Source organism: Apostichopus japonicus, chromosome 16, assembly GCF_037975245.1.
Source record: "Apostichopus japonicus isolate 1M-3 chromosome 16, ASM3797524v1, whole genome shotgun sequence".
NCBI classification, from domain to species: Eukaryota; Metazoa; Echinodermata; class Holothuroidea; order Aspidochirotida; family Stichopodidae; genus Apostichopus; species Apostichopus japonicus.
Window position 1 is genome coordinate 29383328 of NC_092576.1, and position 14001 is coordinate 29397328.

Sequence of the window (14001 nt, forward strand, 5' to 3'; positions counted from 1 at the left end):
AGTACCTTATGAGGAACAAAATTCAGAGCCGTCAAAGCTGTTTTACAAAATTTGAACGCTAAATTATTCCCTGAAATGTACAGTTTACACACAGAATCTCTTTCCTGGTTTTGCATACGTATTTATATGCCTACCATCAAGGCAGAATTTTCAGGCTAGCTCTCATTAAAGGTAACAGCAAGACAATGGCAAATCATCCACTGTTTCATCATGCAGAAAGTGAATGTGATGTCTGCAATTCAAGGTTAAGTTTGTTAAGAATATTACCTTTGAATTAATGAACATTGGCAAGATTAGAAAAGTCATAATTGGTTCACTGCAAACTACAGAACTAGTGCCTGACCAATGAACAGTTTGAGGATCGGAATCAAGACAGATCATGTTACAGTAATAGAATATGAAAGAGCAGATATTTCATGACATTTTGCATTGCATAATTCCTTAAATTTCTGTAGAAGTTGACTAAATATCAACATTGGGAACAGTAACTGCTGGCAGTTTGATTTCAAAAGTAGACAACCTATGAGAGACCAATACAAAGTTATTCTGCAACCGAGTCAGATACTTTTCAACAGAAATGCAGTCACATGGATATATCCTACGAGTGAATGTTAATCCTCTCAGAATCAGTAACCAAGGACATCTAGGACTATGAAAGACAGCTCTCACTGAAACCATGTCACTGATACAAATGGCTGTTATATAAGAGACAATGTATGCTGCTAGCCTGCTACAGTAAATATTTAGGAGTTCTCAGAAGTTAAACATTGTTTTTTGGGCATATTCATGCTGTACTCTGCTGACAAAACAAGGCTATGTTAAATGTTGTTTTATAAGTAATCAACCATAACTTGCATATTCATTTGTATTATTCCTAGTTGATTTATTGATAATTATTTATAATTTATTAATAATTATATTTGCATAAATGTACCAGTACTTTACATACATATTTATCATCTCTGATTTGGCGCGGAGAGGGAACATGGATTAAAGAGGTAAATAAATATCTTGAACTGTTCTGCTGTCTGTGTTTATATATTTAACCTCTTCACTTTTCAAACTATCCTATTGTGCTGCATAAGGGCTGCTACAGTCTCCTACATTGTTAACCTCTACTGTTATGGTTTAACCATTATTTCTTCTTATGTTTTCAATCTGTACCATTGTGTTTTCTCCTATGTGCTTTAAGTACTACAGACACCTAGTCAATTTGTCCAATATTCAGTACATTTCTTGTGTGTGAAATCTGTTGACAATTTTTGAAAAGCACTTCCGTTTCCAACATAAACACATTTGAAGTTTTGATAATTCTGGGGAACTCCATTAAACATGTGCAAACTATGACATTCACTTCACATCATCAATGTGCATAATGAGCTGATGTTTATTCATTATTAAATGAAACTAGAACTAAGAAAAGACTTGTAAAATGGTCAATTTTTGATGGATTTTGATGGAAGATGCAGTTATTTTCATGAACTTTTAATGCTCATTAGATTGATTCGTAGACCTTTAAGCTTCCTATTGTCTCCTACATTGTGAACCTTTGCCATCATGTTTTGGCCATACGTTTTTCTTCTTCACATTTTCAATCTTTCCTGTTGTGTTTTTTTCTACCAATTCCACCTTCCGAATCTGTTCTACCAATCATTCTTGTTTTAAAGTTCAGTTCTCCTGTTGTATTGTCCACATTTTCAAATTCTACTATTATTTTTTCTCTCTCTTTCACCCTACCCCCCCCTCCCATTGTTTTTAATATATAAGTTCCCCCTACACTGTCAAGTCCCGTGGTTCTTATTTGTGTTTCCCTCCACTGATTCTCCTACATTATTTTTTCCTCCATTTTGTCTCCATCTCCTTCACCCTCTCCTCCTATTGTGTGTTCCTCCATTGTTTCATCTGCTTCCTCTCCCTGGCTTCCTTCCTCCTCCTCCTCGTTAAAGTCAGTATTGCCATTGTCATAGTACACAACATTAATAGTTTTGTTGGATTTAGTTACCTCCATTTCTTGCCAGAAGTACGTCTTGGCAAACTGTAGCATCTCCTCCTCCATCAGCCTGCGCTCCCAGTAGGCCTGGGCCTTTGGTCGGATTTTCACCTTGTACTTGTTCACACCCATCTGTTCCTCGTAGAAGACCATGTTGTTCTCCATGTCTTTGTCGTGTGGTTTAAGCAAAAGATAGGTGGCGGCGCAATCCACAGCTTCTTGAATTTTATCGACTGCAGCGAAAAGAAAAATTGACCCAGAAGTACAAAAGGCATAGTGCTTCCTTGTTTTCTATTCTACCAAAGTTGATGTAATGATTGTTGTTATTCTAAGATATCACCCTCTATTACCAGAGAGAGCCTAACCCTGTTAATGTACCGAAGAACGTAATAAACTGACATAAATATCCAAAAGATTCTCCACGAATATTTAGAGTTGACATCAAATATTCTTGCACTAATGTGGAGATTTAGGTAGATCTACTGTACATCCAAGTGCTAGTTCAAGACTAAGTGTTTCAAGTTAACAGATATCAAAAAGCTTTATTTTTTTGGGAATTACTGTTCTTATATATGGTTTCCAAACGTTGACCTCTATTACCCTTCATAAGACCTTTGACCTATATCCATTAACTATAGGGTTCTTGCACTAAACATGTTAGATTAGTTCATATTTTACACTTACACACATACAAGGAACAAAAATTAAATATACCAGAGGATTTTGCTATTACACAAACAATATGTAGGTTACCATTTGCATTAATAGTGACAACAGCATCACTATGTGACATGAAAACATGCATTTTAACTATACACACACAGAGATAGAGCAATGTCAGCTATAACAGAATCACATTGAACCAATGGAAACCAAACCACCAAATGATAAAAAAAAAACATAACAATCAATACTATTGGTCAGTAACAATTAGAAATCAGAAATTGAAGGAAAGTTCAAAGCAATATTTTTTTTTAATTAAGCTGTGGCATCACGAATACCACCCCAGTCTGCTACACACAGATATAGGGAATACGGCAAGAGGGAACATGGTGTAACATTGTGACATTTATTAAACATCCCTGAATGTGGCATGTGCTACACATGCCTACAAACCACCATCTAATATGAGAAAGGGATTGATGAGTGATGCAGCAAATAAATGGCTAGTTAGGGTTTGCTACCAATCAAGGGCTGGGTGGCTCAGCTGATATACAGTAGCCCTGGGAGGTAATTGGTTCTTATCGAATCCCTTTCTAGCCATAAATTCATTTGCTCTTTTCCATTGTCTAAGTTTTCCCACTGAGATTTCCATTATTCAGTTACGTTATAAATGTATAAAACATCAGAAGAATAGTGTCACTGTTTTAGCTACAGATTCAATCCCGTCACATGAAAAGCATTTTTAAGCTTAAATTTGCTTGAAGGTTAAAAAGAATAAAAGTATGCTTACCATTATAGTAAGCAAACTGTAAGTAGCTGTAGTGTAAGGGTAGGTAGTCCTCCATAACTTCACCGTCAACCGTTGCTAGGAGGGCATCGCAGCGTTCCTTGCAATTCATAGTATGGGCGTAGTGACCTGTGATAAGACGAAAAGAAGGTTATTATCTGTGACCGATTTGGGACAATCATTTTATACTCTGCTGCTTAGAAGCATGGTATTAGAGAACAGTGTAGAGTGATATTAGCATTAGAATCAGTTTGGGCACTGTTCATACTGTCAGTATGTCTGCTTTGAAGCATGATATTAGAGAACAGTATAGAGTGATATAAGCATTAGAATTAGTTTTGGTAGTCTGCCAATAGACTGCTTTGAAGAATGATATTAGAAAATGGTACGTACACAGCGGTACTCACTGTACAACTGTTCAACTGGCTATGATCTGTGTCAACAACCATCATGCATATTCATGAGTGAATCTATTCATTAAGCTTATTATCACGACTAATGTTTATATTCTTATTAAGTCAATGTGTCAATTGTTATTTAAATCGGTTAATAACAGGAGTAGAATTCCATTAAATCTCACTGATCCGAACGATTCAATTCACTGAAAGTTGACAGACGCTTCCTGATGTATTTGTAGATTGGGCATTCTGTTAGGGTCACAAAAGGTCATACATGTTCACACATAATTTGGTATACAATCCATTTTAACTAAACCAAAGGAGTAAATGCGGGTATGTCGTCACTAACTTGAAAACTCACATGTTTCTTCTGCAAGAAACACAATATATCTCAGAGATCACAGTTACTAACTTACTAAATTATGCTACCACTCAACTGCATTAAATGGTAGCTTCATTTGGTTCTACTACAATTTCAGTATTACAATATCTACTGTCCTGAAACTAAGTTTGCAGTTAACACTGTTTCTTACAACCATATTTGACATAGACCACAATTCACACATGAACCACCCCATACATATACATGACATGGCAAAACCTAGCTGAATAACTTCCACTGCTTTAAGCAACAGTAGAGCCTGCTTCCCCTCCCCCTCCCCCCCCAAAAAAAAAAAAATAGATAACATGGGCAACAGAAATTTACAGCTGCCCTGGTATGTGAGAAGACAAGATCTACTGCACCCCCACCCCTTCCACACCACACCCCTCCCCCACCCTTACTTTCTCCAAGTAAGTTACCTTCATACCATCAATATGTACCATTACAGTACAGCTTTCAAGTAAATTGGAAAACCGCGTTCTTAATTGCGCTCTGTGCGTTTAAACAGCGCTCTATCTTTTGTTAAAACCCGCATTGAAATGCAGTTAATTGCGGGGAACTGTTTATCAGAGCGCAGATTCCGTCGGAAGGCTTCCCTAATTCTATTCATGTCAGCTAAAAGTGTGAAGTTCATTGTTACTGTCAGACGGTCAATGGCTGTAATCCTACTTAATTCCTTCCAATCCGGTAACAAAAGAATATCGATCATCCCCGGTAGAAAGAAGACCGAAGGTTTATACTCGGTCAAGGGAAGGGATAGTGTATAAGCACGTATCTTACACTATTTAAATTCAACGTACAATACAAATGTTCAAGTGGGAGCAAAACAGTTGGTTTGATGAGTGAAACGTTAGCAAACAAAATTCCCGCGATTGCTGCGACCAATAAAAATTGCTGTTTAATATTCAAACAGTTCTCAACGTCCGTTCGGAAATAACAATATTCCTGAAAATTATTCAGGAATCATGATTTTTCCTACCACAGATTAAGTGAGAAAGCCGAATTGATCATTTCCCGGGGCTAGAACAGTACAGTATACTGTTCTTGCAAGTAATACGGGCTATTCGCGCACATGTTACATTACGGAACTGAGTTGGTACTCAGTTGTATACTGCACTGAGACATTGCACGTTGTCACTGCCCTTGGAATTCTCAAAGTATACAGCTTCACGGGCACTGTTCAAAACAACACTTTAAACGTTTTTGCACGTTCTCATTTAGTATGCATGGGCCGATCCTACCTCTAAGCCTACTAAAAGTTACGCCGCATACACCTCGCAAGAAAACCACGATAACCTTAAATGAAAAAACAATATTTTGCACTTGAAGATCGGACTTCCCTCAAAATGCAATGATAAGGTCTACCCCCAGTACTTCTTGATACATTGAGTTTCCAATTACTAGTCAAAAATATTTTCTGAAAAAAGTACGATATTTTTTTTTATTTTTCACAAAAATTGATGATTAGATAAGTGCTTCCTCACAATCAACGATCCGCCCCGAATTCGCTCCGCTTACGTAAAACTTCTATATATATTGCACGTGGAAAACCCGAGTTTTTACACACAGAATTCCCATTGACATTGGTCACGGAACATAAGAAGGTCATCGACATTCGAACTTGGCAACTTGCCCAAGTTCATTGCACCATGGGAACGACACAACAAATTGTACATGATTGTACATTTTCTGAAAACGTAGGATATTTTTCACAAAATTGATGATTAGATAAGTGCTTCCTCACAATCAAGGAGCCGCCCCGAATTCGTTCCGCTTACATAAAACTTCTATATATATATTGCATGATTGTACATGATTGTACATTTTCCCGCCATCTGGATGCCAAGTTATAACTTTTGGTGTAATATGCAAATTATGAATGGTAGTGTACTGCGCGGTTAAAACTTAAACTATTGCGACACACACAAATTCTGTGTGTTGTAGAAGTAACTTTTGTATCAAATGTAAAGTACTGTATGGTAGGCCTACTATAACTTCTAAAAGACGGTTTTCCTGAGGCGATAGGGAAAAGGGGTGTTTCGGTGAACTCGATCTCTTTGTATAGTACTTGGATACTTAAAATGACCATGTACATGCAGTTTCTATTTCTCTTTAGGAAGCTCTGATCATCATTTTTATCCTTTGCGGATCTTTATTGGAATAAATTTGAAATGTATTGTTTGACACCAGTATTGAACAATAAGCATTTCTTAAATTGTTGACTGAGCTTCAAAATCCATTTTCAAACAAGTCTGTTATTAAATTTTCATGAAGGTTTTATAAAAAATCGACATACAGCTAGGGAACGAAAGCTGTTCTATAGTATCCAAATAAAATACATGTTTCTCGTACTGAGATCTGAAAAAAACGGGCGGCCATTTTTCTTCTTTTCATGCGCTGCTACTAGTTTGGAATATGTTCCAACCTTTACAAAATAATTTTAGTTTAGATTTCTTGTAATCCGAAAAGAAACTCGGGAATCAGGAAAAAGGAGGCCCATCAATTGCGCTGACAAGAAACATGTTTTGAATTTAACCGGCCCTGCTTCAAATTTGTTGGGTGGAAGTTCTTTTTTCTTTTCATTCTATTGGAACCAATGGTAATTTATATAAACAAGAGCCCAAGAGCACTGTGGTTCCTTGCTTGGGGTATATGACAATACACATAATATTATCAAGCAAGATTGGGTTCAAATAGTCAAAGTAATTGTGGTCCTACATGAACCCATAAAGTAACCAACACTATAGCCAACACTTTTGTGATCACAAATTGTGATCGGATTATGATCAAAATGCACCTTTGAGATCTGAACATGGCGTCGAAAATGTAAGAGATATAAGGTCACCTAAAAGCAGGTCAACAGATATGATAACATTGGTGACCACAGATGACATGACCGTGAAATTTGAAAATCTTCCACCACCCAAAATATCAACCGTGGCATTGGGATTTAATTGCATTAAATGTCTAAAAATTAACTTTGAACTTGTATACATAACTACACACACAAGGTCACCCGGAGGTCAACCAATTGACCTTTTTGATCGATAAGACCTAAATAGAGCATAAAAACTGTAAAAATTCAAACATTTTTTCTTTGCCCATTTTCCCCCCAAAAATACCAGTTTTTTAACAGTAGTTAATTTTTAACATTAATAACTTTGCACACGAAGGTCCCACGGGGGTCAAGCCATTGACATTAATGATCAGAAAGTACCTTTGACATCTGAAAATAGCATCAAAACTGTAAAATTCCCCAAAACAAGTAAAGGTCACCAGAGGTCAAATTGAGGTCAAGGGTCACCAAGATGTGGGTGGACAATTGGATGACATTGAGGCAACTCCCAACCCAAACGGACAATTCGTTCTCAAGTTATCGCAAAAATACTACTTTTTTATCATTAATTGAACTTTGGTGACCTCGGATCACATGACCGTTAAGTTCCCCTAACCAGTTCACAACTTGTCCCAAAATATCAACCTTGTCGCACATTGGCACTGGGAGTTATTGCAGTTTTAATATTTTCTGTTTTTGGACCATAACTGACCTTTGGTGACCTTTGTGGGCACCAAAAACACTAGGGCACACCTTCTCCATATGGCAGATCTATAGTCCAAGTTTGGCCTCAATCCAACTTTCCCTTATGGAGATAGAGCGTACCCGAGCAAGTGTCACAGACACACACACACACGCGTACACACGCACACGCCAACCTGACTGCATAGGTTCCTTTTGCTAAAGCAAGGAACCAAAAATTCACACAAGAAACGCTTAGTAACACTTTATTATTTCTTCAAAATGTTGCCAACTATTTAAAGTAAACTTATCCACCGTCATAACAGAAATAAGACCTGACGTTGTGCTGTCGTCTCTTTCTGAACAGGGAGATCCATGTGGTCTTGCCAGATATTTAATGCATAAAATATTTACACCATATGAGCTTTTAAATTGTAATGTTAATGGGATTAAGAAAAATGCACTTGATAAGGATAGGGTATTTGCAATTAGGAAATGTATTATGGAGCAGTTTCATGTACCACTTCACATTCAGAAAAGAGTTTGGGAACAGTGCGTTAAAAAGATGGACACAGCCAACAGAAATGCTAAGAGATACTTAGCAATGGCAGTCAAATCTTGAAGTACAGTATTTTTTGGTATATTCCATTTTCCTCTATTTTTCGTCATCATATATTTAACTTATTCTTGATGTAAAACCTTTGAAGACTGTAGTCAAAAAGAACTACATGTTAATTTTGATCCCTTGCATGGTAATTTTAATATTTTACATATTGTATTTTTCAATGTTATTGCCTTTGTAAGTGCAATGTTTCCTAGTCTAATAGACAGTGTGTTGCTTTTAGTTTGCTTTTCTAAGCGTGACACTGTTGTACTGTTTTCTTTTATAGTATTAATTTATTTGCTTTGTGAGTGCAAAGCTTCCAAGCCTAATGTGTGCCTAACTTTTCTTTTAGAATTTTTAAAAGATTTACAGAAAATACAGACTGTTTGTTTCTTTTTAGTTTGCATTTCTAAGCTTTAACACTGTTGCATGATTATTCTTATTTTATAATAATTTGCTTTTTTTTAAAACAAGCATTTGTGCTTTTTCATTTTGGTTTCCAGGATATAACTACAATTATTCTCTTTACAACTCCTTTCAGTTAGTGACAACCTTCGCATTCGTAAGCCTATGAACAGAACTCTATAAAAAATAAAATAAAATTAGTGCAACGTTTCCTGGCCTAATGTGCCTAAAGTTCACACAAAACGCAGGGCCTAATGTTACTACTAAAAATGATATGTTACCCCGAAAGGATAAGGCACGAAGTTTCCTTCTTGCTTTTTATTACTTCTGGTAACCATAACATATCGGGGAATAAAATAAAAACGTATCAAAAAGGTTTTGCCCTTCAACACGAAACTATTCTCGTTTAAAACTTTCAGTCAAAGTCGTGAACTTCGTCCTCGTACACTGGCCTAATGTTCCTAAACTCAACACAAAACGCGAGGCCCAATGATACTACAAAAAATGGTCCGTTAATGTTATGGCGAAAGGATAAGACACAAAGCTTCCTTCTTGCTTTTTATTACTTCTGGTTACCAGAACATATCGGGGAATAAAATAAACAGGTATAAAACTACCTCCACGCTATGAATAGCGTTGTATCGATCGGTTCACTCCCATTGTGTCGGTGGTGAATAGCGAGCGAGGGGAATTCGCGTTCCTTTGTTTGGAACGCGGGGAAATCGCGTTCCTTTATTTGGAGCGCGGTTAAGTACAGTTAAGCTGCGTTTTGCGCTGAATCGCGCTAATCTCTTCCAATTTACTTAAAAGCGGTACTGTATTTTAGATAATGCCCTGCTTTGATATCGCCAACTGAAACATGGAAACAAGCCGTGACTCTATTCATGAAAATTTCAAGTAATTTGACTTGAAAAATCTATAGCAAAGTTCTTTCTCTTCATAGATAATACAACATATGGACATATGGTCCATAACTTGCCTGGAGTCAGGAAAAAGACTACCAATGACTTTCAAGATTGGATCCTAAAATGAAATCCATGGATCTTTAGATATCGTCCATAGAATGTCAGCGGACTGTACTACTCTGTAATGCTTGTTTACATAAAGCTGCATAGAATGATTGTCTTACTTGCGATGGACTCGTAGAGGTCCAGGAACTGTCTGTTGTCGTACTGTCCCTCACACAGTGCCCTGCATTCATCATCTGCCCACCAGTAGTGCTGTAGCGCCAACTCAATCAAATCAATCACCAGGCTGTAATTAGCCTCCACGTGGGCTTCATTCCCTTCCAATAAATATTTCTATGAAAAGTGGAAAAGGAGAAAGAAAACACCACCATCATTACGAAATATAAAATCATATCAGCTCACACACTTACCAGCAGATGCATATGTAACTACTGTGACATCTCATAATAAATAAAACTGTGACATATCTGCCATAAAATGGATCCGCCACAACGCGGTTTGGGTGTTTAATTATAAATGCTATACTGACAAAGTCTGAGAAAACACACACAGTTGTCTTTATCTTTGATTCTCTTCTATATATATTAAAGTATTTCACTATTACAATATACCAATACCAAACCACACTAACTGTATCACATGAAATATCGCAGAAATACAAAGAGGCGGTTCTGTGCATTAAAATGTAAATGCTATTTGTCACTTTACGGTATACATGTTCTGGAAATGTATAGCCTAAAGTGCATACGATACTGGCCGACTCTATGAAATTTAACTAATATCAGCACAACTGGTATCTCAGTACACAGTATTAATTGGGGGAATAACAGGACCTGAATTGACCACTTTCCTCACAGAATTCTTCCTTCTACTTCACCTTATTGAGAAGCACTGTACATTACTGTATTGTATGCATACCAAGAACAGTATCTGCCTATATTACTGACCAGTGGATTTTTCAACAAGTACTGTACTAGCAGGAAGCTACTGTACAGTGAGTTGGTATTAGATACAGTAGGTACTTGCCCTACTACAGGATGCAAGACTAGTGTTACCTTCGTTACACACATGTTACTAGGGAATCTATCACAGTACGTGGCATATATACAGTAACTGTTAGCACAACAGAGACATCCCTCAAGGCACTGAACTATATGTTACAAGTTACAGTATGCTAGAGTGCTTTTTACGTGACCCGCCATGCGGGATATAGTATGCTAGAGTGTTACCTGGTTACACACAAGTTACTAAAGAGACTACTGTATACTGTACCCTAGTACTTAGCATACGTAGATATATAGTGTAAAACATACCTGCTCACAGAACAGAGACATACCTCAAGGCATGAAACTACATGTTACAAGTTACAGTATGCTAGAGTGTTACCTTGGTTACACACAAGTTACTAGGGAGACTACCCTAGTACTTATCTTACATAGATATACAGTAAGTGTAAGACACACCCTAGCACATTTACAGAGACATACCTCAAGGCATTAAACTACATAAACATAAACTTACAAGTGCAATTACAGGTATGAAGTTCTGTCACTATCAATATACTTCCAATTCTATGTCAAAGTTCTCCCCACGCCTCCTCTCTCACCATTTCTCTAACCAACACATATACTCGAGACACATAGTAAGCCTGTCACAGTTTATAATATCCCAATCCCCCCCCCCTCCCCACCTAAAATGTGATACTACTGTATTAAAGACATCAGTCAAATTGCACTCAAACACAGAAAACAAGACCACAGTAATGAACATAGATCTCCATGCAGGGAATAAAATAAGTTTTTGCAGAAGTTTTGAAATTGAAATAAATTATATGTTTCCTGTGCAAAAACATACTGCATTACATCTTTATATAGAAATGTCACCATTTTGCATATCATTTTTCTAAGGTAAAGAGGACACATTTAGTGTTGCGGTCTGTTATCGGCATATTGTCATTATCGGTATTGGTCGATATCGCCAATATCGAACCAATATTGGCACCTGTAAAATTAGCAAAATTGAACCATAGTTCATAACTGATAATATTACTTCTTCAAAACAAACATATTTTGTTGGAGAAAACGTTTCAAATATTTTGACCTAGACACCAATCTCCATTCAGCAAAAACAGATTCCTGTTACCATCTTGATGAATAATATCATAACCTAACGCCTGTGAATATGATGCTTTGGTAATGCATGGTTGCGCATCATTATGATTTTCTTCATCTGTGTATCCACAAAACAAACCATTCTACAGATCTAGTAACTAAAATCAAAATTCTTTGCTCCAAATAGTTCAAAAGTTTCTGCACTGTCAACTGTAATATTCAGCTTTTAATTACCTGATGAAGCTTCTCCTCCAGATCTTTGATGGTCTTGTTCTGTGCTCCGTAGGCATTGTAATAGTAATCAAGGTTGTTCTTCATCACCTCATCATTAGGGTGAGCCTTCACAAATGTATACGCAGCACACTGGGCTTCATAGTACATTTGTTGCTAAATGGGAGCATAAAAACAAAACAACAAACACTAAGTCATTTATTAGCTTGACACGCAGCACATGGAGCATCATAGTATCATTTGTTGCTAAATGGACAAAAAACAAACAAACAAACACTACTTCAAACATTAGCGTGAAACCAACAACCATACTGACATCATTAAACACATCATATGAGAATTACCACCAGAGCATTTCTACACACAAACTTGAACACACAAGCTTTGGTACCTGTATATGACAGCCATCAAGCCTTCACAAATATATCACACAGTCAAAGAACCCACAACCCTTTACATGTCAGCCAGTAAATATAGTCTTCCAGCAGCTTGTCCAGGCTGTTGTGGCAACTTTTCATAAGTCCACAAAACACAAGGTGACCTATGTAGTCTGAAAATATGACTTTAACAACATGGGAGAATGAAGGCAGATTCTGACTTCGACTCGCTCCAAATATTAAGAAAAAGATGCCACCATTGAACTCCCCTTAGAAAGCATCTCGCCCCCCCTCCCTCCCTCCCTCCCTCCCCCAAAGCCATAAGATGTTATCTAACGTCAAGCTGGCTGGAGCAAAGTATAATATAGAGGAATATGGAGATGAGAAGGTTACATACTCCAGTATGTTGAAGTTCTGTCGGATTCATAGCGGATGAGTCAAAATTCTAAACCTGTTGCCAAATGTTACAAATATATCCCTGTTTTTATGCCCTACAGTGACTATTGCACAGTAAGGTTAGTATCATCACTAACAGAAATTAAACACATCCTTCATGAACATTCTTGATCTTACAAACCCAGTTGATTACAGTAGTTTTTCACACCTACAGACATGTCTTGTAGGTCTGTAGATAAACTTGATGAACTGCGCATATCTTTCGTCTCAAGTTTGAATGTTAACGTCTGATAAGGAAGTGACCCAATTCCCTATGATGATATATCGAGTTGATACAATAAGCTCACAGCATAATGAACATAGCATTATTATGTGTTGACTCTGGTCATTCAATATCAAAAATACCTTGGCAAGGTTTTTTCTTGGTTTTGAGATAAAATTTGATAGTGATACTAGTTTCAGCCTTCCCCTTTCATGTGTTTTATTCAGTTTTATTTCAACATGAAAGAAACATTCCCTAATGGCAAGGGGGGGGGGGGGGGGTTGGAGCAAAGTTGCATGGTTTTTAGTTTTGATTGTGTCCTATTTGGCAGGCGATGTGAATAGCAAGTGCCCTTACTGTATATTCTCCATTTGAAAAATGTTACCATCATTTGTGCGGGCATGTCCCACAAAAGTTCAAACAGGGATATTTGTAGCATATTCATTGAAAATTATTATCTAAACTGTTACCGTAATATTTCAATATTTCTATATAGCGCCATGGATTGGAAGTTGTCATTAGCCATTATTTATAAACAAGTCACAAGTGAAATCTGCTCTCTCCATTCTCAATTCTCATTGAAACCTCTCTAATCATGTGTGGAGATACGTACGACATTTGGCTACGAAGCCAGGAAAAGGCCCTCTGTCTGGAAGTAATGGCCATCCAAGTGGATGTGAACAATATTTCACAGTTTGATATTTCGGGAGTGACATCACCAGCTTGGCTGCAAGATGGAAAAGCTGGAGACGTGGGTTGGAGTTTTAACCTCTTTGAGTAAGGGGGTTGAAAAAGACGATCAAAAGAAGGCTCTTCTTATGCATTCAGCAAGCCCAGCAATACAAGAACCGACGAAACCATGAAGACCCCAGAGTACCAGAAGATCAAACTGACAACGCAGGTACTACTG

At 37.2% G+C, this 14001-nt stretch overlaps 1 protein-coding gene across 2 annotated transcripts in view; it reads right to left on the reverse strand.

The window, feature by feature from the left end:
• Positions 1 to 14001, reverse strand: part of LOC139982360 (prolyl 3-hydroxylase 1-like) — a 56569-nt gene that overhangs the window by 22846 nt on the left and 19722 nt on the right. For both annotated transcript variants that reach the window (XR_011798149.1, XM_071995105.1), the window contains exons 2-5: positions 12060 to 12212; positions 9876 to 10047; positions 3444 to 3569; positions 2003 to 2223 (exon numbers count right to left, since the gene is read on the reverse strand). Coding sequence is in view for 1 of the 2 variants with exons in the window: in XM_071995105.1 (XP_071851206.1) it covers positions 2003 to 2223; positions 3444 to 3569; positions 9876 to 10047; positions 12060 to 12212 (672 nt within the window). In the remaining variant the exon portion in view is untranslated. The remainder of the gene's footprint in view (positions 1 to 2002; positions 2224 to 3443; positions 3570 to 9875; positions 10048 to 12059; positions 12213 to 14001) is intronic.